General features: G+C 45.6%; 1 protein-coding gene across 1 annotated transcript in view; it reads left to right on the top strand.

Moving 5' to 3' along the window:
* Positions 1–12,689: 12,689 nt before the first annotated feature.
* The window catches only part of FSTL1 (follistatin like 1), a 49,467-nt gene continuing 37,508 nt past the window's right edge, over positions 12,690–24,648 (top strand). Inside the window, exons 1-2 of the mRNA XM_062514875.1 lie at positions 12,690–13,136; positions 13,235–13,294. Coding sequence (XP_062370859.1) covers positions 12,690–13,136; positions 13,235–13,294 — 507 coding nt within the window. The remainder of the gene's footprint in view (positions 13,137–13,234; positions 13,295–24,648) is intronic.

Here is a 24,648-nt window from a genome sequence, read left to right as displayed (position 1 = left end):
CCACAAGGTTTTTTTTTTCCCCTCCTGCTGTACTCAGCCTTCCCAGCTCCAGCCCATTTCCTTCTGCCTTTATTTTACTGAGATCAGTCATGCCAGCAGCACAGAAAAGGAAACAAATGGCTTTATCTTGTGTTTTCTTCACTCTGTGAAATGATGGAAAGACTTGGTGCAATCTTATCTCTCCATCAGGAAGGTCAAGTCAAAGTTAATTACCATTATTAGGAATGCAGGACTGCAGCTGCCAGGTTTCATGGTCTTTCTCATCTCCTCAGGAAATGACCCAAGGTTGTACATTTCTCCACAGAGTATCTATTTCTTTTCCCAAGGATACAAATATGGCTGGCTTAAGAGTGCTTTGCTTTAGTGTGTTTCCACACACAAACACTAAAATGAGGCATTTCCACTACAGAGCAGTACTTCTGTTTAAAAGATTATCAACCATGAGAAGGTAAAATGGAGCTGTGTCTGATGAGGGCATGATGTCCATATCTCCATGTCATCACATGAGTTGAAAGCCACTGCTGTGGCCCCCACACTTCCCACACACTGGATGGGTGTGTGGGTACCTGCTTTGATCTTCTTAGATTTGGATGAGGGCAGCAGCATGAGTTCGTTTGCAGGATGGACTAGTTTGCTCATTAGTTTCCCAGCTGGAGGCAGGAAGTCCATTATTTCTGTGCTCTTCTGATGCCTTTGCCAGTTCCCCAAGCAGCTTGGGGAAGGAAAGACGTTTACCTGCAATGCAGAGTGGGGAGGACCAGATGGGAAAAAAATGGATTACGATGGGACAAGCCTCCAGGACCTGAAACAGGGAGAAAGCAGTGATTGTGGATAGTGAAGAGTGGCCAGGAACATGTAGCACAGGAACTATAGGATCTGAAACCCTGAGAGAGATGAGACTGAGAGTGGGGAGACACAGCCAGAAGCAGCCGAGGTGGAGGGGCTGTGGACAGCCTGAGGAAGGAGACTGGGAAGGGTGGGTGACTGGACAAAGAACTAGAGGAAGGAGCCTAGGATCAGGAGACGGATGTTCGAGGCAATGGTGGTGAGAAGTAGAAGGAGGCTGAGCCTCAAACATGAAGGCAGATAGATACTTTGTGGGGCAAGTAAAGAAAGAAAACAGGGAGCAATCGTGAGGAACAGAGGTATTGACTGGAGAGGAAAGAGGACTGGAATGAGAAAACAGTTTTGAGTACAGAAAGGACCAGGACAAGGTAGGGATGAAGGGATCAGACTGGGAAGCTAGGGCTGGGTCACAATGTTGCCAGGAGTGGCTGGGCAGCAGACACCCATCTGCAGCCCACCAGCCTCAGTGGGATGTGCTGTCTGCATACAGGCAGCAGCTTCTCCTCCAGCTGATCCACTTATAGAAATTCCCTCTTAGAAATGGCTTGAACCCCACTACTGTTTTGGGCAGTGATCCATCCAATATCACAGCATAGAAGTTTGGTGTTATTGCTGTTGATTATTTTTTTTTATATTTTTAACTTTATTGCTTTGGAAGAGAGGACAGATGAGAGTATTGCCAAGTTGAAATGCTTTGAATCTGCAGGACATGGAAATAATATGAAACAATGTCCCTTGCATTGCAGTGAAACCCCAAGGGACCTCCTTGCACCTTGCTCTTCAGGATCTCCCTCCATACATGGCATCAGCCTGCGTGCTTGTCAGCTCAGCTGGGGCACTGCTGCTTCCCACTTCCCTATCTCTTCCCTACCCTTTTTCCAGGCTCTGTCTCGTCCACACGGCACACTGTCCTTTTTCCTTGCACAGGTACATCAGAGACATCTGTGTGTGCTTACTGTGTGGTGGAACCACGGGCTGCTCCCAAGCCCCTGTACCTGCAGTGATTGCAGTGTGCCCTCTGCTGTCTTGCTATCTGCAAGTAGTCCAGAGTTTCTGAGAATTACAGAAGCTCAGCCTCTGCCCAGAAGCAGTCAGCTGTGACCCCCCTGCTATTGTACTGCCTCAGCTGAGGGAGCTGCAGCATTTCTTGGCAGACAAGAAGTCAGCATTGCTTTGGGGGAAATGTCTGATCTTTGCTCTGACCGAGCAATGTAACCAAGTTGTTTTAAATTTTGCTTACCTTACCATTGCAGTATAATGTATACAAGAAAAGAATTAATGAGGCATGACCCCCAAAGGGGAGAGAGAATCAACTAGCTGAAGCAATATACCATTGGTTTCAGCTAAATTTGCCAGGTTTTCCTGCTGTTGCTGTATCTGTGCTCAAAAAAAAAAAAAGGCCTTTAACCAACCTTATGACTGATCAGAGCAGGAGAATGGGAGCAGAAGGTGGTTGTGTGCAGTTGAATGCCTATTTACCCACTACTAACAAAGGAAATGCAATAGAAAAGGATTAATGTAGTTATGCATTTTCAGTCAGCATTTTACATTTTTTTATGTTTGTAGCAAGTTTAAACTATTAATGTGTATTCATGCATATTATTATTATTATTATTATTATTACATAATATTTGTATTAATAAAATTATATAATAACAACCATATTTCCTAATTTGTAGCCATAGCCTAAACTGAAACTAATTCCTGATATCAAGTAGAGTATAATGCCAGAGTGACTTCATCAGTGACTCAGGTTGTCTATGGCCAAGATCTGTCCAGGTCCAGGAGATTTCTCAGAGCAGTCAACAGCTCCGTTTCAGACCACTGTTCTCCTACATGTGGAGACCCCGACAGATGTTGAGGAACTCCATGTCTGGGGACATGAGAAGGGGTGAGAGTATGTTTAGGGAGGATAAACACTTGCAGGTTCCCAGTACAGTGGTGTGTCACTGTAACAAGTGCCCAGGGAGGTGGTGGAGTCTCCACCTGCAGAGATCTTCAAGATTTGGTGAGACAGAGATACAGACAACCAAATGAGCATTGGCCATAGCCCTGCTTCAGGTAGGAGGCTGAACCACACACCAAGATCCCCTCCAGGCTGTAATTCCTGTGATTCTGCAGGATTGCTCAAACCCACATATAGTCCCAGCCTGGCAGAGGTAGTCAGCTCATATCCCCTTCACTTTGATAGTCCATGCAACTCTGCAAACAGCTGCCAAGCAGATAGTTTCTCTCCATCTTTCACCATCCAATCGGGTGCTCAGAGCTTATAGGGAGTTGGTGCGACATGCACGTAGGCTAGGATGGCAAAAAGGGAGACACCAGGAATTATGCAACGCTTTTGTTGAAATCTTGGGCTTCCAAGTGAGAAAAAGTCAAACTCATCAAGTCAGTTGAATTTAGGCCCGGTCCAGAAGGTAGGGGTCATGAGCTCTGATCATGGAAGCCAGGCCTGCCTATATGTGTTTGCTTCCCAGAACATCCTGGTAAAATGCAGAGTACAGCCATTGGGAATACAATACCTCTGCTCAGACCTTCCTTGTCCTAAGGCAGTCCCAGCTCATGAAGCGGCAGCATTCTTTGGCATTAGGATGCTGACAGAGGAGTCCTGGCAAAGCTTCCTGCAGCAATGTAAGGTGTGGTTGTGAGTACTTGTTTGACATCTCTGCTGTAGCTTCCTAGAGCTGAGTTGGAGGGAAGGGCACATGTAGGGATCCTAATTTCATTTCTGGACGGTTCTCATCAAGTGCCACCTTAACTTTCTTGCAAACATGAAATAAGGAATTGGAGGTTTTCCTTCTCAAGGTAGATGAGATCATGATGGTTGGAGGAACTTCAGCAGAAGTCTCCAAGGGACAGAATGGCAAGGTTACCTGAGGATGCAGAAAGGGGCATTGTGTGTTCTTCAGATGGCTCCTTCCAGTTTGGTGGCCTCCGCTGCAGCTGAATTCAATGGAACAAGGAATCTGCAGAGCAGAGCCTGATGCTCCTGTAGCTGGTTTCTGTTTGCAGAAAGGAAGCTGCTTGGGTCTGTGCAGTAAGTAGGTGGCCCAGCTCCATACATGTGGGATCCCCAGCAAAGGATGATGTTTTGAGGGGAGTAGTGGTAAGAAGGATCCAAACAGAAAACCTTCCTTGAGTTTCCCCTCTCTTCCTCCAAACTTGTTTGTTTGTTTTCTATAGCAGGGGCAATTTGACTCCCAGACAGAGGCAGCTCACAAAATATGAGTAAGTCTCAGGGGGGGCAACACAAAGGCCCTTTGTACCATACACTGTGGAGTTAATCATCAGTCACTGTTGTCTACCACCAGTCTCAATAGTCAGTTCCACACAGTGTGATTATACCTCATCAGAGTTAATTTACCAAGCTGTTTAAATGCCTGTACAGTACAGTGAGCCTCCTCCCACCACTAGCATCTTTTTCAGCTGCTCCCCTGCTGAGGATGCTTCAGTCTGGGTGGTCCCAGCAACACCCTAAAGCATTTTTCAGTCTTGTCAGCAGCCTGGAATAGGGTCCTTTCTTCTGAGCTTTTGGCTTAGTTTCCCAGCCCCAGTTACAGGAGTCCTGTGGAAAATGATTTGAAGGACAAGAGGCAGCTCTGATAATGGAAAACGTCTGTGAGGGATTGGAACATTGGCTTGTAATCCTTGAACAAAACTGCCTCATTCAGAAAAAAAAAAAAAGGGGGGGGGGAAGGGGGGCAGAGGGAAAGCAGGCAGAACAAAGGTCTTACTTCACTTCATTAAATGAGCACGTGATGTTTTCTCTGGAATGCCTCACTGACAGACAGCCCCTAATTTTCCAGGGACCATGGCTTTTATTTAAGCTCAGACAAGACCATAAATGGCTGCGAAAGTATGTAAACTCACAGTTTATGTTAATTTGTCATTTCCAGGCTCCATGCTAACTCGGAGCCATGCCATTCCCAGGTTTGCATTTCCTGTGGAGTGGGATGATGGAAAAGGCCTCTAAAAGCCCTGCCTCAGATCATCTGGACAGACGTGTGCATCATGTACAGATTTGCATGGGCACAGAATTACAAGGCATGGCTCCATCCAGACCTGCCTATGTCACCCAACCTGTAAGTTTCTCCCACCGAACTGGGATAGGTACCCACAGGAGCCAAAACTGCAAAGCCATTTGTTTTCTTTGGAGCAGATGACCTCATTTCTCACTGAAGGAAGATAGAGGCAGGCTTGTAAAAGATACTGGAGGTCTGGGTTCAGTGAACAGATTTTCTTCAGCACTTCGGTCTCTATCAGTGCTTTGTTAAACAGCTGTACCTCTTGCTGTGGGAAGTCATGGATATAGACATTTTTAAAGAGTCAGAAGTTCAGATCCAGTGAACACACTCCTTTTCTAAAGGTAGGATTTTGCTACTGTTAAAGTCAATGAACTTGTGAGTGTTGGATGTCAGATAGGATTTGAGAAGATGTCACACTTCCACCACAAATGTATCCCCTCCCTCAGCCTTTCAGAGCCAGGCAGACCCCTCCAAATCTGTGCCATTCAGCTGGAACCTGTCCTTTTTTCCAAGCCCACCAATGGTGCTTTCATCCTTCCTTTTTGTTTATGGCTTGCTTTGCTCATGTCTCCCACTCTGCTGTTCTGCCAAGAAAGGTGCTTCTCACCTCCTTCGCCTTGCTTTCCAACAGAGTTCAGTGGTCGCTGCAGTGCTGCCCTGGCCCAGAGGGAGAATGTCATTTGAGATTGCCCATCCATCTCTCTCAGTTTCCATTCTCCTGGGACAACTCATTCGGTTTGTAACCACAACTTCTTATCCACTTTGCCTCCTATCACTAACATTTCCAATTCAAAAGCTTTCTCTCACACAGGTTGAAAACAGTGACCTTTTCCTTTGTTTACAGCTATTTATCCTTTTCTTACATGTAAAAGGTCTGACATAAATCCTGACCCAGTTGGTCAGCTAGGCTGCAGCAATTAAAGGCCAACATGTTCAACTATGGATGTCTAAGGTCAGCCACTTTCTCCATACTTACCACATAATGGAACAACCAGGCACTCAACAACTGCACCTGCCAGCCCCTTTAGTGGGCTGAGGGTGCTTAGCATCTCCTAGGGAAATGATAGCTCTGGTTAAAGACAGGCATTGCTCCTCCGGACAAAGGAAGACTAAAACCCCTTGGTTTCCAGTGTCTATCCCAGGGCTGGGAGGGGAATATATGATTTCATAGCATTGCTAAGCAATGACAAGAGCTAATCTCTAGGGTAAGCTATGTTTACTAACACATTGCACATTTTCTTGCTTAGCAGCATATTTTTTTCATTTTATAAGAGTCCCTGAACTCGTGTTTATGTTTTAGGGCAGCTGTCCAAACTTACGCGGCCAACTCCCAAGCTTTCTCATATACACCATCAGAACAGACATCCTGAATCTGTGTACAGAACATTGCAGCAGTCTGTACTTAAAAACGGCTGTGTCAACCTTTCCTTCAGGTCTCACAGACCCCTGATGATTCACAGAGCTGCTGTTCCACACCCAGTCCCCACTGACCCAGGCACGACTCACATAGCTCAAATGCATTTTGGGCAGCAAATTCCTGAATGCCTTCTAGCAAGTACCCTAGCCTCTGCCACGGGCTGGGACAGATAGCTATATGTCTGTGATCATGATCTATACTAGCAGGTTGCCCATCCTTAGAGGATGAGAATAGCAAAATTATTCAGAGTGCGTGGGAGAACCCAAGAAGGCCTGTCCTCTGGACCATAGAAGTGACTAGTACAGTCCATGAGGTTTTTGTATGTGTGTGTAATAGGAGGGTAAGGAGAAGGTAGCTGCAAGACCTGAGTTTGAGATGTGCTCTGATAGTCCTGTAGCATTGCTGAGAGACAGGATCTGCTGCTGTGGCAATTATTTGAATGGATTGATGGCATCTTGGGGTGCACTCAGTTTCTACTGTCACACAGCTGTGGACAGATTATGCAGATTAGGAGACAACCTTTGACAGAGCTGCTCAGTGGAGGGTCACTTCAGTGGTCTCTGAGGTCCCGTATCTCATAGATGGATTGTGTGGTGTTGAGGCACAGAAAAGCCTCTACACAAAATCTTTGCACACCTCAGTAGGTTCATTAGGTCTGTGTGCATGCCCTTCCCAAGAAGGGGCTGGCTGCACACACCCTAGCACCTCCTGTGACATTCATATTAATCCTTGAAATCCCCACTGGCTCTTACAGTACTTGGTGCTCTGATTTGGTAGCCAAGATCTACAGGTCCCACAGCCAAGCCATAAGTAATGAGCTTTGGCTGCTGAAAAGAGAGTGCCTGCTTCTCTACAGCAGAATGGTAGGTGTTAGCACACCTCCTGGTATTTTTTCTGGATGTTTCATTCAAATGTTAAGCTTGCCCCTGTGTGACAGAAGCGATTGAGAGGTGAGACAAGTGAGTGGCATGTGGAACACTTGTGTTTTGTTGCGATATAATTGACAGATTATAACAGCCTGTGCCTGAGCTCAAGACATCCTGGGTTGATTTCCTGCTACATTCATGAGCACAAACCCCCTACTGTTTCAGCTAATGGAGAAAGTGCTCTTAATTGTGTGAATCAGGATTTGCTGGTGGCAGATAAGCGCTCACTCCACAGCAGTAGTCTGTTTGGGATAGGGTGCCTGGGTTATTGTATGGAATATGACAGGGCTGAGTACATCTTTGTAGCTCAATGATGCAGAAAGATAAAGTAGCTGAAATTTCATCCAGCCACAGAAGAGTCTTGGGTTTGACTCCATGCTCTGACAGAAACGCCTTTAGCAACTCCTCTGTAAATGTGTCTACAAAATGAGGGAGATAATGGGGAAGGGGAAGTGGAAGGCAGTGATGTTTGTTTCCTCACTTTTGAAGAACCGTATCCTAATAACAGTTTGTGCAGTGAAGTGCATGTGACATTAGCAGGTGTGGAGTCAAGCTGGGACTCTGCCTTGCAGTGTTTCTTCATAGCAGTCCATACCTGCATCCTGCTTTGTGATGTAGCATTACACATGAGGAAATCCATATTATGAATTGGATGGGCCCATTCAGCTGCCTATACAACGGACAATTCACCTTACCTTGATACCAGTCCCAAGACTTAATTTGCTAGTTTTCTGCATTTGCCTGTTGCATTATCAAACTGTCTGTGAAGGGCTTTTAGGGTCAGATTCAAATCCAACAAACTGAGGCAGTAGCACATAAGTTAGGACCCAACAAAATAACTGTGGGTACAGATATCTTGCTAGTGACTGCCTCATTTGGATAAAATAATGGCTTTGCTCATCTAAGTGATAAACCACATCTCTTCTGCACCAGGATAGATGTGCAAGGCAGTCTCTATGAGCCAATCTCTGTGACCAGCCATCATCTACACAATGGTGGAAGCACACATATGGCAGCTGGAATATCTCTTACTCCCCATCAGGCTGGGGGCAGCCTTGTAAATGATATTAGATTGCTTGGGAACACTGTTTTCTTCATGCCAGCTGGATTCATGAGACTTTCTTTGTACATAAAGAATCACAGCAATTCTCACAGGCCCGTATCTCCAGATTACAGCTAGTGGACCTGGCAGTTCTGAGCTGTTTGGCCATGGGCAAACAGCATCCTAGGGAACAACTTCAAGGAATTGTACCAAACTGTTTTTGGTTAGGTAGGACTTCTTTTGTGTGAGTGCTTTTAGTTAGAAGGTTTTGCCAAACTTACAGGACCAAACAAGTTCACTGAAAAATTCAGGTTGAAAGAGACCTCAGTTTATCCTCCTGGTCCAAATTTGATCTCTTCTCCAGGCTGAACAAGCCTTGTGCCCTCAGCCTCTAAGGGCACATGCAGGAGCAGAGTCAAAACCAAGAGCACTTAATTTATCTATGCTGCATCCTAGCCTGGCAGCAGTGGAGTGAACTGGCACAAGGAACATGCTGAGACAGAAGCATGCCACACTACTGAGGATAGATTGACTGTTTCCAGACTGAGACTTTGAGACTGATTTTTCTTTCTTATGCCATGACTTGGATCTGAGTGTAGTTCAAGCCTATGAGGTACTGTGAATATCAAGTTAGCCTTGGCCAGGCTGTGGAAAATGCAGAGTAGATATGGTTACACTGACTGGACTTGGGTGCAGCTCCATGCCCACTCCTGATGCACATGGCTTACCTGGGTTATTGCACCTGGGTGCTGGGCTGGATGAATTCTGTAAGGAAATGCTTCCTTTGGGAGCTTGTCTGAAATTAGAAAATCTCACCTTGAATAAGGGATACCAAGGATAAAGTTTAAGAGCCAAGTTGTCCAAGTATTTAGGCATTTTACTGCTCTAGCTAATAGAATATCCAAAAGACTATCAAATGCATTAACCATTAGAGAATACATTTTATACAAACCACGTAGCCTGCTAGTGCCAGACTTGTGTGCCCTTTGGTCAGCAGTGTCCCCAGCACTACCTGCAAAATAAAGACATCTACCAGGGGAGAAAAAGAGGAGAAGGTATAGCACTTTACTACATCAGGTCTGAAATAGAGCTTTAAGGAATAATGATTAGTACAAATACTGCAGCTAGAGCAGGAGCAAGAAATAAGGAAATCACAGTGAAAAAGAAAATTACAAGAGCAAGGGAATGAAGCAAAAAACAAAGCCAGAATAATAGAAAGAAAACCCACCCTGTATTTAGCGAAGTGCAGTCTGCAAAGTAACCAAACTCCAGAAAAGTTGTTATGGACTCAAGTCAGCACTGCCAGGTCAGGGGGATACCTGGAGAAGGCTGCAGTGGGCCTGAGTTCTCAAAGAAGGTGGAGAGGTGTCCATGTGATCCATGTGTTACAGCTCTGGCCTTGTGGTCATCCTAGAGTTCATTTGGGTCAGATGCCCACATATTTGAGGGTACAACCCTGCCCCAGACTTTTCCCTCATGTCTTGCAGTCTTGGCCTATGTCTGCTGTGAAAACCCAGGCATCCTTTGACTCTTCCTCAGGTGCGGGAAGTCTGGTCCATGAGGAGTCACTGCTCACATAGCTCAAGACAACACAGATGTCTCTGGTGCCACACGAGCTGAGCCTTGTTAGCTACAACCTTAACATGTTGGCCACTCAAAGATAATACCGTGCTTCTTAATTCCACCAAATAGTGTTGCTGCAAATTTCCCACTCTTCTGTGGGACAGACTGTTGCCCTGTCATGCAGGCAACTATAGTCCTGTCATGAAAGCCACCTGCCAAACAACTTAGTTTCTTGAATTGTAACCTAAAACACAGTGTAGGCCTGCAAATCATTGACTTCATCACAGCAGTGTGAGCACAACCCCATCCCTTAGGGCAGATGTTTCATATGGCAGGGGAAATGCGGATACAGGAAGGATGTGGGTGGTGGATAAGAGTGAGGTAATGTGGAGAGGGTGATATCGTGGTACAGCCACAAGGGTTGGATGAGGGCTTAAGAAGTAAATTTTGGCATGTTTAGCCCAATTTCCATGGGAAACGAGGCTTACAGTATCATTTTGGGTGTATATGTGTGCACACGCTGTAATAAGGGAGAGGCTGAACTTTCAGAGCAATCCTCATGAGGCGCCGGAGATCCAGGGGAGTGATCTTGACAGTGCCCCAAGAATGGAGAAAGCCTCTGTTAAAGCTTGCGTTTTATTAAATGCAGGAGAATGTATCCACCCATGAAATGTACGCTTGAATGTGTCCAGGCTTCCCTTGATTAACAACTTGTTACTGAATTTCAGTTGTGCAGCCACTTGGGGATAAGTATGTATCTCAAAATTTGCAATCCCATATATGTAAAAAAAAATGTTTGTTTTAGAAATACCAGTGACTGGAAAGTAAGCATCCGCAGAAATGAAATACTGGTATCTGTAATAGAACATCTTCTCTGTAGAGCAATGATTCCCAATTTCTTTGGCCCACCAGAGCATTGCAGCCTTCAAAATTTCAGGCAAACATTGTTCACCCTTATAATAAAGCTTTTAGCTGAAAGCATTTTTATGATACTTTGGTTGTGCAGCCAGAAATGATGAATTACCTTATCCATTATGGCCACAGCTTGAAAACACAACTGTAAATGCATTTGCTTTCCCCTTATTCTCGTGCTTCTGATTCAAGCTGCGTGTTTTGGGTCCATCACAAAAGAGCAAAGATTCCCATCAGATTTATTTGTCATGCACTTAGGTTGTACAAACTGTTCCTTTGCAGTTTACAGTTTTAAATGGTGAAAGTTTGGAATAAAAGTGAAAAGTTTGTTGGATATCATGTATTTGGTTATAAAATGTGTGCATTTGTACACAGCAATAAGGCTCTGGTGTCTGCACTGAGATTTTTTTGTCTTGTGCTCACCCTTTCTGATGCTTGTATGAGATGCTTTTTGGTTTTTACTTCTACCCAATTCCACATGATAGAAACTAACTTGAAGAAACACATTTTCATGTACCTGAATGTCAACACAGAGTGGGAGATTTAATCCTTTACTTTCTGTTCCATATTTAGTCCTTTGAGTACACAGAAGAAAAACCCATGCTCACGGTGACCTACATAATCCAGCGCAGTGCCTAATCACACCTACATGAGGAGGCTGCCAATGGTATCAGGAAGAGAATGTGGGCACTGGAAGATCCCTGTTAGTTCTCTGTTCTGAAAGCTGATATGAGTCACTTTTACTCTCTGGAAATAGAGAGCCTCCTCATGTAACACAACTTGCACAGAGCTGAGTATCAAGCGCACAAAAATTGATGCGTCTTTTAAAATGTATTTATCATTTGCCATTTGTTTTTTTTTCTTACTGTGGCACTCTCTTCAGGGTGACCTAGGGTGAGCTTCTGCAAACTAGAGGCCAGCTGATTTAAGCCATAACTATGCCTGTGCTGTATCATGAGGCAGGGCAATCAATGACTCCAAAATAAAGAGGTACATCATGAAAGGTGAATTAAAAAAAAAACAAAAAAAACCAAAACCAAGCAATGAAAACCACATTGCTCAAGCATCAGCAGTGAAATAATGAGACATCTCTTCAGGATGGATTTATAGACTAGTACCATTCACCAGCAGAAACAGAACTTGCTGGGGAGGATGCTTTATAAATGCAAAAGTAATAACAGTAGTCCTAAAAGCAAACTGAGTAAGGAAGCAGAGCCTGAGAAAGCACAGAAAAATGGCACAGCTACCATGAACAGACCAGATGTAGATCTAGGGTAGCTCTTCCCAGAGTTTTCTCCTTACAGCAGGATGCTATAATACTCTTTGGTCTTTGTGAATGACAGTACACATGCTAGCATCTCCCTTCATGTCAGGCAGACATTGGCATTGAGGGCACAGAATAAAGCAGGAAAATAAGACAGTTTATGGGCATTCTTGGTCAGAGCGAGATGGTATTTTAAAGCCAGCGGTGTCATTTTTGGTTACAACAAACCTCAAAACTCAAGAGAATGCCTTTGACAACTGATGTCATAGTGTTGCTTGCTGTGACAGATTTCTGTATGTGCCTAAGGCAATGGGTCTTTTTGCATTGTCAGAGCCTTCCTTCTAGCTACTGGAGACTACTGATATTTAGAGATGAAGAGATAAAACAAGAGGATCACCAGTATTTATACACAAATGAGGATTTCAGGTGTGATTTTGAGCCCCTGTGCATGGCATGCCTGTTTTGCTCAGAGAGCATTTGGATCCTAACACGTATGGGTCTAAACCCTTATTTTTAAAGCTGCCCACGTCCCAGCATGAGTGACACCTGTAGCTGTGGCCAGCACTTCAGTGGCCTCAGGGGGGAACAGTGGGTAGAGTCGGTGAGTGAGTCCCGCCTGTGGAGAAGCCAGCTCGTGCTCCAGTTTCCCCATTTTTGTGACAATGTGAGGGAGCAGCCGCGACCCCTCGGCGGGATGCTCTTGGCCCGGCTAGCGGGCATCCGCGCCCCGGCACGGCTGTCGACACTCCTCCTGAACCCCCACCGGGGCAGGGCTTGGGGAGCCTCCCCGGACCCGTGTTCTGCCCGGCGGGGCTGTGAACCCGGGCGGTGTGGGGCGGCAGCCGAGTCCTCTGGACGCCCCTCAGCCTCCCGCTGCCTTCAAAGGCCGCCGAGGTCGCCGTGGGGCGCCAAGGGGCCGGCGGCGGGAGGGACGGGGGCACCGTCGAGGGGCGGCGGGGAGCGGGCGGGGGCCGGGGAGGAGTCGGCCCCGGGGCGGGGGTCGGGCCGGGCCGGGGGTGGAGCCGCGGGCTGGCGGGTCGGGGCGAGGGGGAGCCCTTTCCTTCACGAGCGAGCCGGAGCCGGGGAAGGCGCCTCCGCAACTATTCCTGCCCAGCCGGTGCCGCCCGCCGCCCGCAGCATGGTGAGAGGGATCGCCGGGCGGGAAGTTCGGCGGCGGCGGCCGCCCCGCCGGCTCCGGCCCGGCCCGCGCTCACCGCCTTCCCGCTCCCTCTCTTGCAGATCTGGAAAACTCTCCCGTTGCTCTGCGCCCTGCTGGCCGCCGCCCGCCTGCGAGCCGAGGTAGGCGCGGGGCCCCGGCGGCGAGACGGGGAACGGGACGGGACGGGGACGGCGGGGGCGCCGCGGAGCCCGCGGGGGAGCAGCCGGGACTGGGGAAAGTGGCAGTCGGGGTGGAGAGGGAAGTTGCGGGGCCGGCGGGCGCCTCGGTGGGGGCGAAGGGCTGTGTCCCCGCAGGGGCCGGACCCCTGCATCCCGCCGCCGGACGGGCTCCCCGGGGCAGCCCCCTTTCCTCCCTCCCTCCTTTTCTACATCCCTCCCTCTCTCCCGCGCGCTCTTTCCCTCGCTCTTCTTTTCTTCCTTTCTTTCACTGCAATGACATTGAAAACGTTTGAAAGCCCCCGGTTGCAGCCTCCCCCCCAGCTCTGCTGACAGAAAACAAACGGTGCCTGCATTGCCCGGTGCGGCGGCCTCCCTAAAAAAGTGAAGTCAGAAACAAAATATTTGATAATTACGGCAGGGGAAATGTGGAAGTGATTTGAGGAAAATGAACTCAAGCTGGGCTGGGAAGGGAGGCCGAGCCTGCCTTTGGAGCAAAGCGATCCCGTTCGGGGGGCAGCTCGTTCTCTCTCCCTGCATTTTTCTCCCTCCATATTTCTCCCAGATGGCGAGACCCACCCTAGAGCATCGCAGTTTGGCTCCATGGAAAAAAAAAAAAAAGGCATAAACACGTCTGGTTCCCTCTTTTTCTGCCTCTCACCCGTGGACTGTGCTGCCTGGGTTATGGTAAAGAGCGGGGTTTAGGATGGAGCCCATCGCTGTTGCTCTCTCTCCCTGAGCAAAGCTCTTTGTGAACTCCCTGCAAGGGCCAGATGAGGAGCAGAAGTGAGACAGGGTGGTTGTTATCCAGCACTGTTGAGCTCTGGTCGCTGCTGTCATGAAGACCAAAGGGAGTGTGACTGAGCTGTAGTATGGACCAGTATTTCACATCTGCCTGTACATGATAGTATTGTTATACGTGTTCTTCCCGAAGTGTGACATACTTATGTAGTGAATGTTTCCATGCATACTCTCCAGCACTGTCCTGAATAAGCCAGATCATGTTTACTTTTTTTCTTAGGAACCCTAAATAAATCTTAATCTGTTCTGGTCAATATTACCAACACCTCTGTAGGACGGAGGTGCACAGCATCCATAAGAAAAATTATAATAACAGCTAAATAATGATGACACTGGTCTGAGTAAAGCCTTCTGGTATCAGTAGAATACCAGAGAAGCAGCCAAAATATGTTTGACCCTGCATTTGTGATTTCATTGGTGTCACTAACATTGTCGAAGTGCTAAATCGTGCTTTTTGCCTAATATTCTGTAATTTATAGTATCTAGATAGCTTCCCAGATGTAAGTATTGTTAGGTCTCTGTGTCTCACCTGCAAACTGAAAGTAAGAAAAAAATGTACAGCCATCATGTTCAGAACTTAGTTTTAAAGGCCAGTTCATGCTTGAGTGAATAAATGAATTATTATTATGACTGGCTTCAGAGATAATGGTCCAAGTTGCAAACCAGTGAATGCTTTGGTTTGATTCCAGTCTAAGTTCAGCAAAACTTGAGACTGATGACTGAGGTCTGGGTCTGATTTCAGGAATAATGGGCGCTTCAGGTAGCTTTTGTTTTGGGGTTCAGTTTGATTCCTCTTTGCTAGTAGCTGCCAAGCAGTGAATATCAGTTCAGTCACGGGCAGCATCCCACCCTCTGGGATATTTATTCTCATATTTATTCTCATTTCCTAGGGAGTGGGCTGTGCTTGAAGGTGAGCTGCTTGTAATTCAGAGACAGCTTTGATGGTTGCCCAGTTCTAAATGTTTCTTGTTACTACTCTGCTGCATCACTGGCATTCAGTAAGATTAGTGTGGCATTTTCCTGTGTGATTTTCCCTTTCTAGATTTTGGAAGCGATAACCCTCTCTATGCCTTTTGTTTCTGCTACAGCATGCACTTTGTCCCTGTTGGTACATTTGCAATATTAACACTGAGCTTTAAGCTTCTAATCCTTTTGTTAGCAAAATGTATCTGAGTTGTACTGGGGTTCTTGTAAAACATTCATTTCTACAACATTGTTAGGTGCATAATTAGAGACTTTAAAGAAAGAAAGAAAGAAATTGCTTCCTCAAATGTTCCTGGCACAACTTCATGCAGACTGGAAAATCTGAGGCGTGCCAGAACTTGGGAGCTTTTCTTGGCCTGATTCAGTAATAGTCACAAGAGCAATAGACGGTGAACTGTACTCCTCGGATGGAGGCCAGCCACCAGCTTCAGACAGCCCCTTTTATCTCTCTTTTCCTGGGTCAGACTCAATGAGGTTGCTGTTCACTCATATTAACAAGAATGCTACAGATGTGAAGTTACTCATACCTTCAGCTGGGGCTCCCAAAGCATATGGAGTGATTTTTGTGAAGCATCCATCACGATAGAGGAAAAGGGAGAGGCTTGAAATGTCTGTTAAATGTATTAAAAGTCAATCAGTTGTTCACATCCTGCTGGAGTAAGTTACCTAGTTAATGCTGGAGAGGAGTCCAGTTGCTATTTGACTGTGCCCATTGAAGTCTGAAGGGTGGTGTGTGGGACCACTTCCATACCAGCATCATTCTGTGTCCCACAAAGATACTTGTTTCACAATAAGAGTGAGGGGTTTTCTTGTTTTCATTTTTTCTTAAACCTCATTCAGAATCTTTGAGAAAGTTATTTCCACCACGAATTTTAGATGTTAACAAAGAGGTTTACACCAGCATGAATATATTGGTGTGAGCTGTGGATACAAGTCCTTTCTTGAATCCAGCCTTGCCAAGAAGAGAGGTTCGCTGACCTGGCCTGCCTTCTGCTCCTCGCAAGTTTTCTGACCATTCAGAATAATCTCTGGGGCTTGTAGCTTTTCTTCTGAACTATCCTTAACCCATTTCTGGCCAAATGAGCTAGCCTTTGGAAAGAGTTATGTGTAAATAGTTTAATCTGACTTGTCTCATTTTGGCTAAAAAGGGCAAGCAGAGGAAGGCCAGCGACTCCCCTCTTGTGAGGAGATGTACAGGAGACAGATCTGAGGCACTGTAACCCCTGAGCAACACAGTGGTGACAAATATCTGGAGGCAGATTTATAACCTTTTCTGAAAACATGGTGTTTTCAGTATCTACGCCCATTGTAACCTTGGGAAGATTTTTTTTTTCATCTGACCTCTGTTTCCCTCAGTGTAATTTTTCTATATGGAAAGTTGAAAAGGGATGTTAAGGGGAGAGAAAAGGTAGAGGTTTCTGTTTGCTTAACTTACCCTAAGTGCTTCCTCTTGATCTGACTTGGCTACTTTTTCATGTAAGGAGAACAACTCTTCACCCTTTCCAAGACTTGTGCCCTTTGCCATCAGAGTACTTGTGTGCACCAGGGAATTTGGAGCTGGGAATTCAGATGATCTTCACAGGATTTGGTATACTTCCTCCCACTGGGCTGTTCACATGGTGTGGGCCAGCATCAGGAGCTTGCCTTGGTCAAACTTTTCCCATGTTTTTGCAATTGACAAAACCTAAAAACCAATGTCTTAATAAATGAAATGGATTAAATTTTAATTGAGATCCTTATGTAATCACATAGCTGTATTTGGCCCTGAAGCCATCATTTTAAGAAGTTAGCCTTTTGAAATTAAGTGATAGAGACTTTATGAATAGTTCACTGCTTTCACTGATAATTTAGCCAGGACAGTGGGCAGAAAAGGAAGCATGGTGCCAATCATGTGGATTACTCAGGCTGTTTTTAATATTCATTGGCTATTTGCAATAAAACCCAGCAGTAACATATTCATAAAGTAATTTATTAAAAGTGTCTTCCCAGGTCTAGTCTAGGAAGCACATCTTCTAGTGGAAGGAAAGATTGCATCTACTTTTTCTCTTTGAGCTGGTTCTGGAATGATGGGTATCTTCCTTCTTGAAATCCTTCCCTTGAGTGCCAGACTAGGCATTGCTGGAGTTGCATCTCAAGACAATAAGCACCTTTTAAATGGGAAGCAGGGATGAAGCAATTCTTCCCTGGGAGCACAGCAAAAGCTCATCTACGCAAAGCCTGTTTTTTAAGGTGCATGCTGTGCCACCAGGCAGCTGTTGTGCTGCAGATGTCATAGGAATTGGAGCCTGGGAGATGGACCAAGCAGTTCTGTTCAAGGCACCTCATTATGCTGAAGTCACTGGCCAAATACCTCGTGTAAGAATGTTTAAACAACTTCCCTGGCTGTTCTGAAGGGGCTGTAACCTCTGAGCAGCAGCATGTGTGGCACAAGGTCTACAGCAGATGCGATGTCATGTCATGTAGCACTTACATGTGCGTGGTACCCAAATGTTGCTTCTCAGATGGAGCTGCTGTAAGAGACGAGCTGCTTTGTGCAAACGTGCCAGTGAGTGAATGACTTTATCTGCCAAAGTGCAAATTCCTTGCTGGTAATTAACAGGGGGCTGCTGCTGTGGGCTGTCAAGGAGGCAGCTCTGCTCCCAGCACAGGAGGAAGGGACTGACTGAGTCTCCTGTTGCATTTTCCAGCTGCTGTTATTGGTACAGCTGCTTATCCACTGGGAGGCTTTGGGGCACCTTTGATCTTTCTTGTGTGGTGTTACATGAGCTGGGGAGTGTTTCTCTTTGTACAAAAGAGAGTTTGTCACAAATCTCAGCCAGATGTCTCTTCCCAGACTGATGAGACTCCCATTAACCAGGCTGTGTTTCTGCCGTGTATCCTGTGAGCTAGTTGAGATTTGAGATTGGTTCCCAGAAATACCTTGTTTACCTGGGTTGCATCTATCTTTGCAGGGAGGTTGGCTTCTGCTGTACTGTGATAGCTGTTCTAATCTGTGAATAACTAGCATTTCCTTGGAGAGATTTATCTCTCACAGTGATGTCTTTGAGTTTAGCAAGCAAAAAGAGCAGCCTGCTGTTGTGCTGTGAAGCATACTTCCTGCTACAGCTGCATCTGGGTGGTAGACAAGGGGTTATACACATCTGGATTTTACCAGGGGTTGTAGGTTTTTCCACAGCTGTGTACAGTTAGGTGTGAGCTGGTTAAAACAGCAGTGTATTTGCTGTGCGATTCTGATTGCCACTCCTTGGCAGTAAATAAAAAAATGGCAGATAAATCTGGAAGCTTCAATCCTCTATTAAAACACAGATAACTAGCACAAGCAGCGACTCTGAGGCATTTTCTTGCTACTTTTTTTCAAGTGCACTTCAGTGTTGGTATGGGCTTGAGGATGCCAAGCAGCAGTAATGAGTAATGAGTTTGCCTTGCAAACTAGCTACCCAGAAGAGAAGTTCATATAAGTTGCTGTGAAATTTTACTACTGTGCTGTACTTTTGTCGCTTATTACAGTGTACTTCTTGGTTTTGGTGTAGGCCCTCTGGTTGCTTGGGGCAGTGGTTTAGATGAAGGCTGTCTGTAAGACTTGAATAAAAGAAAATTCATGCTCCAGTCTGTAAATGTGGAGTTTCTTGCAGACTTCTTCACCTTGTTTGGAGTGCATCAGGAGGCCTGTTAGAAACAAATTGAAGGCTCCTCTTAGACAAATACCTTGGAAAGAGCAAAGGATTTGGGGTGGATGACTGGGGAGGAGTTTAGTATCTTGTGAACTTCAGCTGGAAGTGAATCCCATATTTCCACTGTTTGACAGCTAAACAGCATCTTCCTTGGCCTCCCTACTGCTGTCCCAGAGATGGACCTTTAACCACTTTCTCAAAATACCTTAATGCTGTGTAATGGACCCCACAGAACCTAGCTTTTCTTGTTCCTTCTCCTTAGTCCCCTTTCTCATTGCAAAGAGCATCAAACCAGCATGAAGGAACAAAGGAAAGCAACAGATAAAAACACCATGACAGAGCCACTGCCTTTCATTTGCAGGAGGAGAGGATTTGCACACCTTATGCTTTAAGCATAAAAGGACTGTTTGAACAGCTATTTGTTGTCCAGTGCTGGTTGTTCCTAGCCAGTACATGTTCCTTCTGATCCCATCCCTGCTTCTTGCTTAGAGTCCTGAGACAGGATCAAGAGACCTTGGGAATATGAATGCTGGTGGAGCTTCCAGTGCTTAATCAGCTTTTTCCCAACAACGGAAGTTTTCAAGAAACAGTGATTTGAAAGTTGTTTTATATCCAGAAACAAATTATTTAGTATTGTATCTGTGCGGAGACCTAGAGAGGTTGTAGAAAGACTTGCTTGGAAGTACCCATGGCAGCAATATGACTCAAACCTGAAAGTCTTCCAAGTCACAGGAGGGGAGCAGAGGATGTTAGTCTTTGATAAGAGAGAAGCAAGAGAGTGGTGGCAGGAGTGGGCTGGCAAAGGTACCTGCCTCTGATGGAGAGATGTACTGGTGAACCTTGTCGTAATGAAGGAGCCCAGGGCCTGTGTGTACTTCATGCCATCAGAAATGCTATCCTTGTCTGCCTTTTCCTTGTCACCCTGCTGCCATGGTGAGATATTTTGAAGCTTGAGTGTCAGAGAGGCAGAACAAAGAATTTACATCCTTCCACCAGGATGGGCTTTGGCAGGCACTGGCCAGCTGATAAGTTGGCCTCCAGTACTGCATTGTACAGGGATGGTTTTGACAGCAGAGCCTGTTGCTGTTTTCCCAACAATGAATCCATTTGGAGGACTGTTCCTGGGAAGGTGCCCCTCCATGCTAGAGCAGCCCCTGCCATTTAAGCAGCAGTAATTTTAGCCCAAAGCCAAGAGCTTTCCTTCTGCATGATGTAACTCCTTGCATATGTACTTGCTGCTCTGAGACTTTCTTTTCCCTCCCAGTTTTGGCCTCTTTTTCATGTTTATGTTCAGGGAAGCTTAAGTATGAGGGATTGGAATTGTTGTCTCATTTCCTATATGTAGGAGGAAGAAATTTCATTGGGGAATTTTTGCAATGTCTGGATCATTTAGTTGTCTGGGTGAGTAAAATTCCTCAGGGACAGCTGTAAAGGTTGTGACCGAGCTCTGGTCTGCAGTTCGTGCATTCAAACCCAGGGCTCTGGAAGATTAAGGTGGCAAGGGACCAAGCATTCATGTTGGAGGCGTTGCCTTCAGCTTGGCAAAAAAGCTGCAGTGGTCCTGTCTGAAGACAGCATTTTTGCTCTACATGGTGCAAGCTCTGGGGTATTCCAGTCCTAAGACAATGAATGCCACATGAATAGTCAGGCAGTGACTGTAATCTTCAGGCAGTGCTCTCCCTCTCCAGTTGCCCTGTGGATAGATGATGGAGAAGTCAAGTTGCAGCAGAGGTTCTGTTTCTCACAAAGCGCTTTTTCTGTCATCCAGAGGACTGGGGCTTGGGCCTGTTTGTACAGGGTGATGTGTAAGGGTAAGGAGGAGCAGGTTCAGAAGGGAGTACTTTTTTATTCTTTACGTAATCAGGAAAACAGGCTGTTTTTTCTACAAGGATCACTGCATGCCCTGGGATTAGTACCTGCTTCTACAAACCATAGCCACTAGTGTCTTGTCAAATCCAGTTTTACACATCCCTGGTAAGGATGCTCCCTTCCTATTCTTTGAAAAATGATACCATGCTCTGAAATATCTCAGAGTTAGTAAGTTTATCTTCACAGTCCTCTTCTGTGAGCAAGTAGACCATTAATCTTTTCGTTCTGTCCCAACAGTCCTAATTACACCCCTGTGTTCCATGATAATCAGTGCCTCCCCCATGCCATTATCTCCACATTGTACACATAGCTGGTTTATGGGACCCCTAAGCTCAGTGCTTAGCACGCCTCTTTTAATTTCCTTGTAGCTCCCTTCCTCCTGTCAATGCAGGAAAGGAAACAGATGTATGTGATATTATTTTCTGTTTGGTGTTACCTTTGAACCTTCTCAAACAACTTTTAAACCAAAAAGCCAGTTTCAGCCATGTTTAGTGAAAGGTATGAATTTCCTGCAGGATACAATGTTGCTCTAAGTTTTGTAAAAATAGGTGCAGTGGTACGGTACTTACTGCCTTACCAAAGGGAAACGCTTGAGTGTAAGATCAGCTTCTGCTGCAGGCCAGAGAAGCAATTTATGAGCAGTTTAATTCCCCAGAGATTGTAGTTCATTCCTTCATAACCACTAAATGCCATCAGCCTCAAGACAGGAATCTGCAGGAAGATGTTTGTAGAACAACTTATTTTTGCTCAACTTTGAACTCAGTGCTTTGTCTTCTCCTCTGTGCACTCAGAGCTGTGTGCAGTCCCCCCAGAGGGTGTCATGGAGGAAACTGAGCCAAAGCATAGCTAATCAAGGGGCACAAAATGTGATTTTTTTACACCTCGTGTGCACCCACACCCATGCACACAGAGCCACTGTGTCCTGTTACTTGCCAGTAACGCCTGCGACCCAGACCTGGGATGGGAGAATGGAGGACATAGCAAAATTTGCAGTCAGTGTGAATTATTTGTGGATTTCCTGTCTTGCTGGGTGAGTGTTAAATCTCACTGTGGTGTGTGAAAAGCTTGAACTCACACAGTGCCAGCAGCATGCCTGGGCCACTCCTGGCTTTGTGCACGTGAAAACCAAAAGAGATGGGAGAACAGCTGGATGTTAACACCTCGCAAATCACTGCCAAGCTCTTCTGCAGTGCAGCAGCACACACCCAGATGCTGGGGTCAGTTAGGCCATCCTGGCTGGAGATGCAAGGTCAGCAGTAAACCAGCATTAAACAGAGACAACTATTTGAGGTTTGGGTGTTTTGGTTTTGTTTCAGATTAGTATTTATTTGCTGTGGGGTTTTGTCAGGGTGGAGGGACTACAGGAGACTCTGAGCATCTGTGGTTCAAACACTTTCAGAGCCTGTGGGCATCAAGAAAATGCAAACAGACTCTTTGCAGACCCATTTATCCTTATTCTTAGCATGATGCCATGATTTGTATGTAGGCTTTGGGTAAGGCACCTTATTCCTTTAAGTTCTGGTGCTCATATCTATAAAACGAGGGTAATGATGGTGTTGTGCCTCATAGCAGAGTTTATAAAGCTGAATGCATTCCAGTTAAGGAAAGTTTAAACTTCCCTTAAAAGTTTAAAAGCTCTCATGTAGAAGGTGCAGCAGGCATTGCAGAGGGTCATTTTCCTTGCCAGCAACAATAACAATAGTAAGAAAAATGGAGGCAAAATGTAGACCAGAGTTACTGGGTGCTACATCAATTTCTTGCCAGCCAGTAAAGATGTGCAAGAAGGGCTTAATATGAGCCACCTTCAAAGTGTGAGCCAGGGGCTCACAGATGGAAAAGTAGTGGTTGAATGTTTGATGAAGCAAGAGAAAAAGAAGCAGCTCATAAAGTGGGAGAGCTGGGGTGTCTCAGAGGGGATTGTACTTTTAGGGTGCATTTGCTCTTGCGGGAAAGCAGCAAGCACCTTTCTATCTTCTAGTATCTTAGAGGAAAAAAAAAAAAAGAGTTGTGCTGCAAGGGGAGCACTTGACATTATGGGGATGCAGATTACCCTGTGTTCTGGTTAAGCAGAGAACCTTGCACAGGGCATTGTCCCTTGCTTTCCCTGACAGGTCTGCCAGAGGTTGACAAGGGAGAGAAGATGTGTTAGTGATTTTCATTGGTTGTTATGGAAACTAATGGAAATCATTCTTCTTTCTTTTCTTTTTTTGTCTGTCTGTTGTATATGAAGATTTTGTTAAAACAACTAGGAAGGATTCTTTCTTTTCCTCTGTCTTTTGTTTTTAACACTTTAATTGCTGACTTCCGCTCTTCAAAAGTATTTTGTTGGCAGAATTTTCCTAGGGAAGTTTGTATACTTGTATAGTTTTCAAGTGCTATAAAGTTTGTATTGGAGGTGAACATCTGAAGTAGGGCAGCTGCTGGGCAGTTCTGTATGCTGAGCTGCTTTCTACCCTGACAGCTTCTGCAAGATACCCATGTGACCATTTTCTCACCAAAAGGCTTAAAAGCAAGATGGCAGGTAGCCTGAGTGTTCCATTTGCCATGTAAATGGTAAGCAGATGATTGGCTACTCTGAAAAAGCACAAGCTGTATGAAAGAGGGATGATAATGCAAATTTATCAGCCAGTGAATTGTCAGGCTTGCTGACATAGTGATGGTAAAGAGCTTAGAGAACTTCAGATTACAGGTGTGGGTGTATCACAACGTATTATTATTACTATTTCATGTAAACATCATAATGTCTTGTTGCTAAAAATATGTCTGTCTACCAACTCCACTGACTCTAAAAGGGCAGTTTTCCCCATAGATTAGTAGATGGTGAGGCCAGAAGGAGCTATTGTGCATTCGTTCTGCCCTCTTACATAATACAGCCCTTATATCTAGGGGCTTTTTTATTAATTCCGTTTGCTCTGGACTCTACAATGTGTCTTAAAAACATCTAGTCTTGATTAAGTAATTACTTCAAATATTACTTCAATGTAATTACTTCACTATGTTTGGTTATGTTGCTGTAGTGGTTAATCATCCGCATGCTGTTACACCTAATTTCTCCTTTGCATTTGTCTAGTCTTGATCTGCAGATGCTGAATCTTCTGTTTAATCCACTAAATAGAAACCTTTAGTCCAGTGTGTCTATTCCCCGCTGCTGTAACAGTGCCCTGCACAACGACTGTGCTCCCAGTCTTGTCTTTGGCAAACTGAACAGTCTGAGCTCCTCAGCCATCCCCTGGCAAGGTGAGTTTCCTGATCTCTTGCTCAGTACTGGGTCTCCATGCTGTGCATCCCCTTTGCCGGTGTGTTACTGCTCCCCAACTCTGTGATGACAGGGCACCTCCATGTCCTCATTAGTGGGAATCCATAAATACTGGGCAGTATAAATTGTGAAAAGAAGAAAGGCAAAACCACTGTGGGCCCTAATTTACTGCTAGGGAGTTTATATGCGTTAACATACACACACCATCAGGAAGCACAGCTGAAGTTTTCGCAATGAGGGTGCTCCCCTAATACACAAATGTGCTGTTGTTGTTACCAGCTAAAGCCTTGGTTTTGAGTTTTTAAAATACATGCTTAAATTAAACGTCAATATTTGGAGGCTTTCTGACCCTCTTGACTTCACAGGTGAGATTTGACTGGTCTGGGGGCCAGGAGGTGTGCTCAGCACAGCTTGTGTCCTGTTGGAGGCAAGGGGCCAAACTGCAGCACTTCAGGCAGCCTGAGCTGAAGCTGGCTGGGGTTCCTGTGCTCCCCAGAGAGTGCCTTGAGCACGGTGTCCCTTTGTCTTCAATAACCTTTGAGTTTAAGTAGGGATGTTGGATTTTTTTCTCCTCTGAGAGAAAGTAGAAGGCTGTCTGTGTTTCTAGTGAACCTCAGGCCCTTCCAGTTCACATCTTGGAAAGACTAAATGGGCAAGGCTGAGGATTTGTGCTTTCATACCTTTAAGGCATCTTCCTGCATGGCAGCCTTTACTGGGCAGAAGAGGCATGGGCAAGC

Source organism: Cinclus cinclus, chromosome 2 (genome assembly GCF_963662255.1).
Source record: "Cinclus cinclus chromosome 2, bCinCin1.1, whole genome shotgun sequence".
Lineage (NCBI taxonomy): Eukaryota > Metazoa > Chordata > Aves > Passeriformes > Cinclidae > Cinclus > Cinclus cinclus.
Note: the sequence above shows the minus strand (reverse complement) of the source record. Positions and strands in the feature narration are given on the sequence as shown.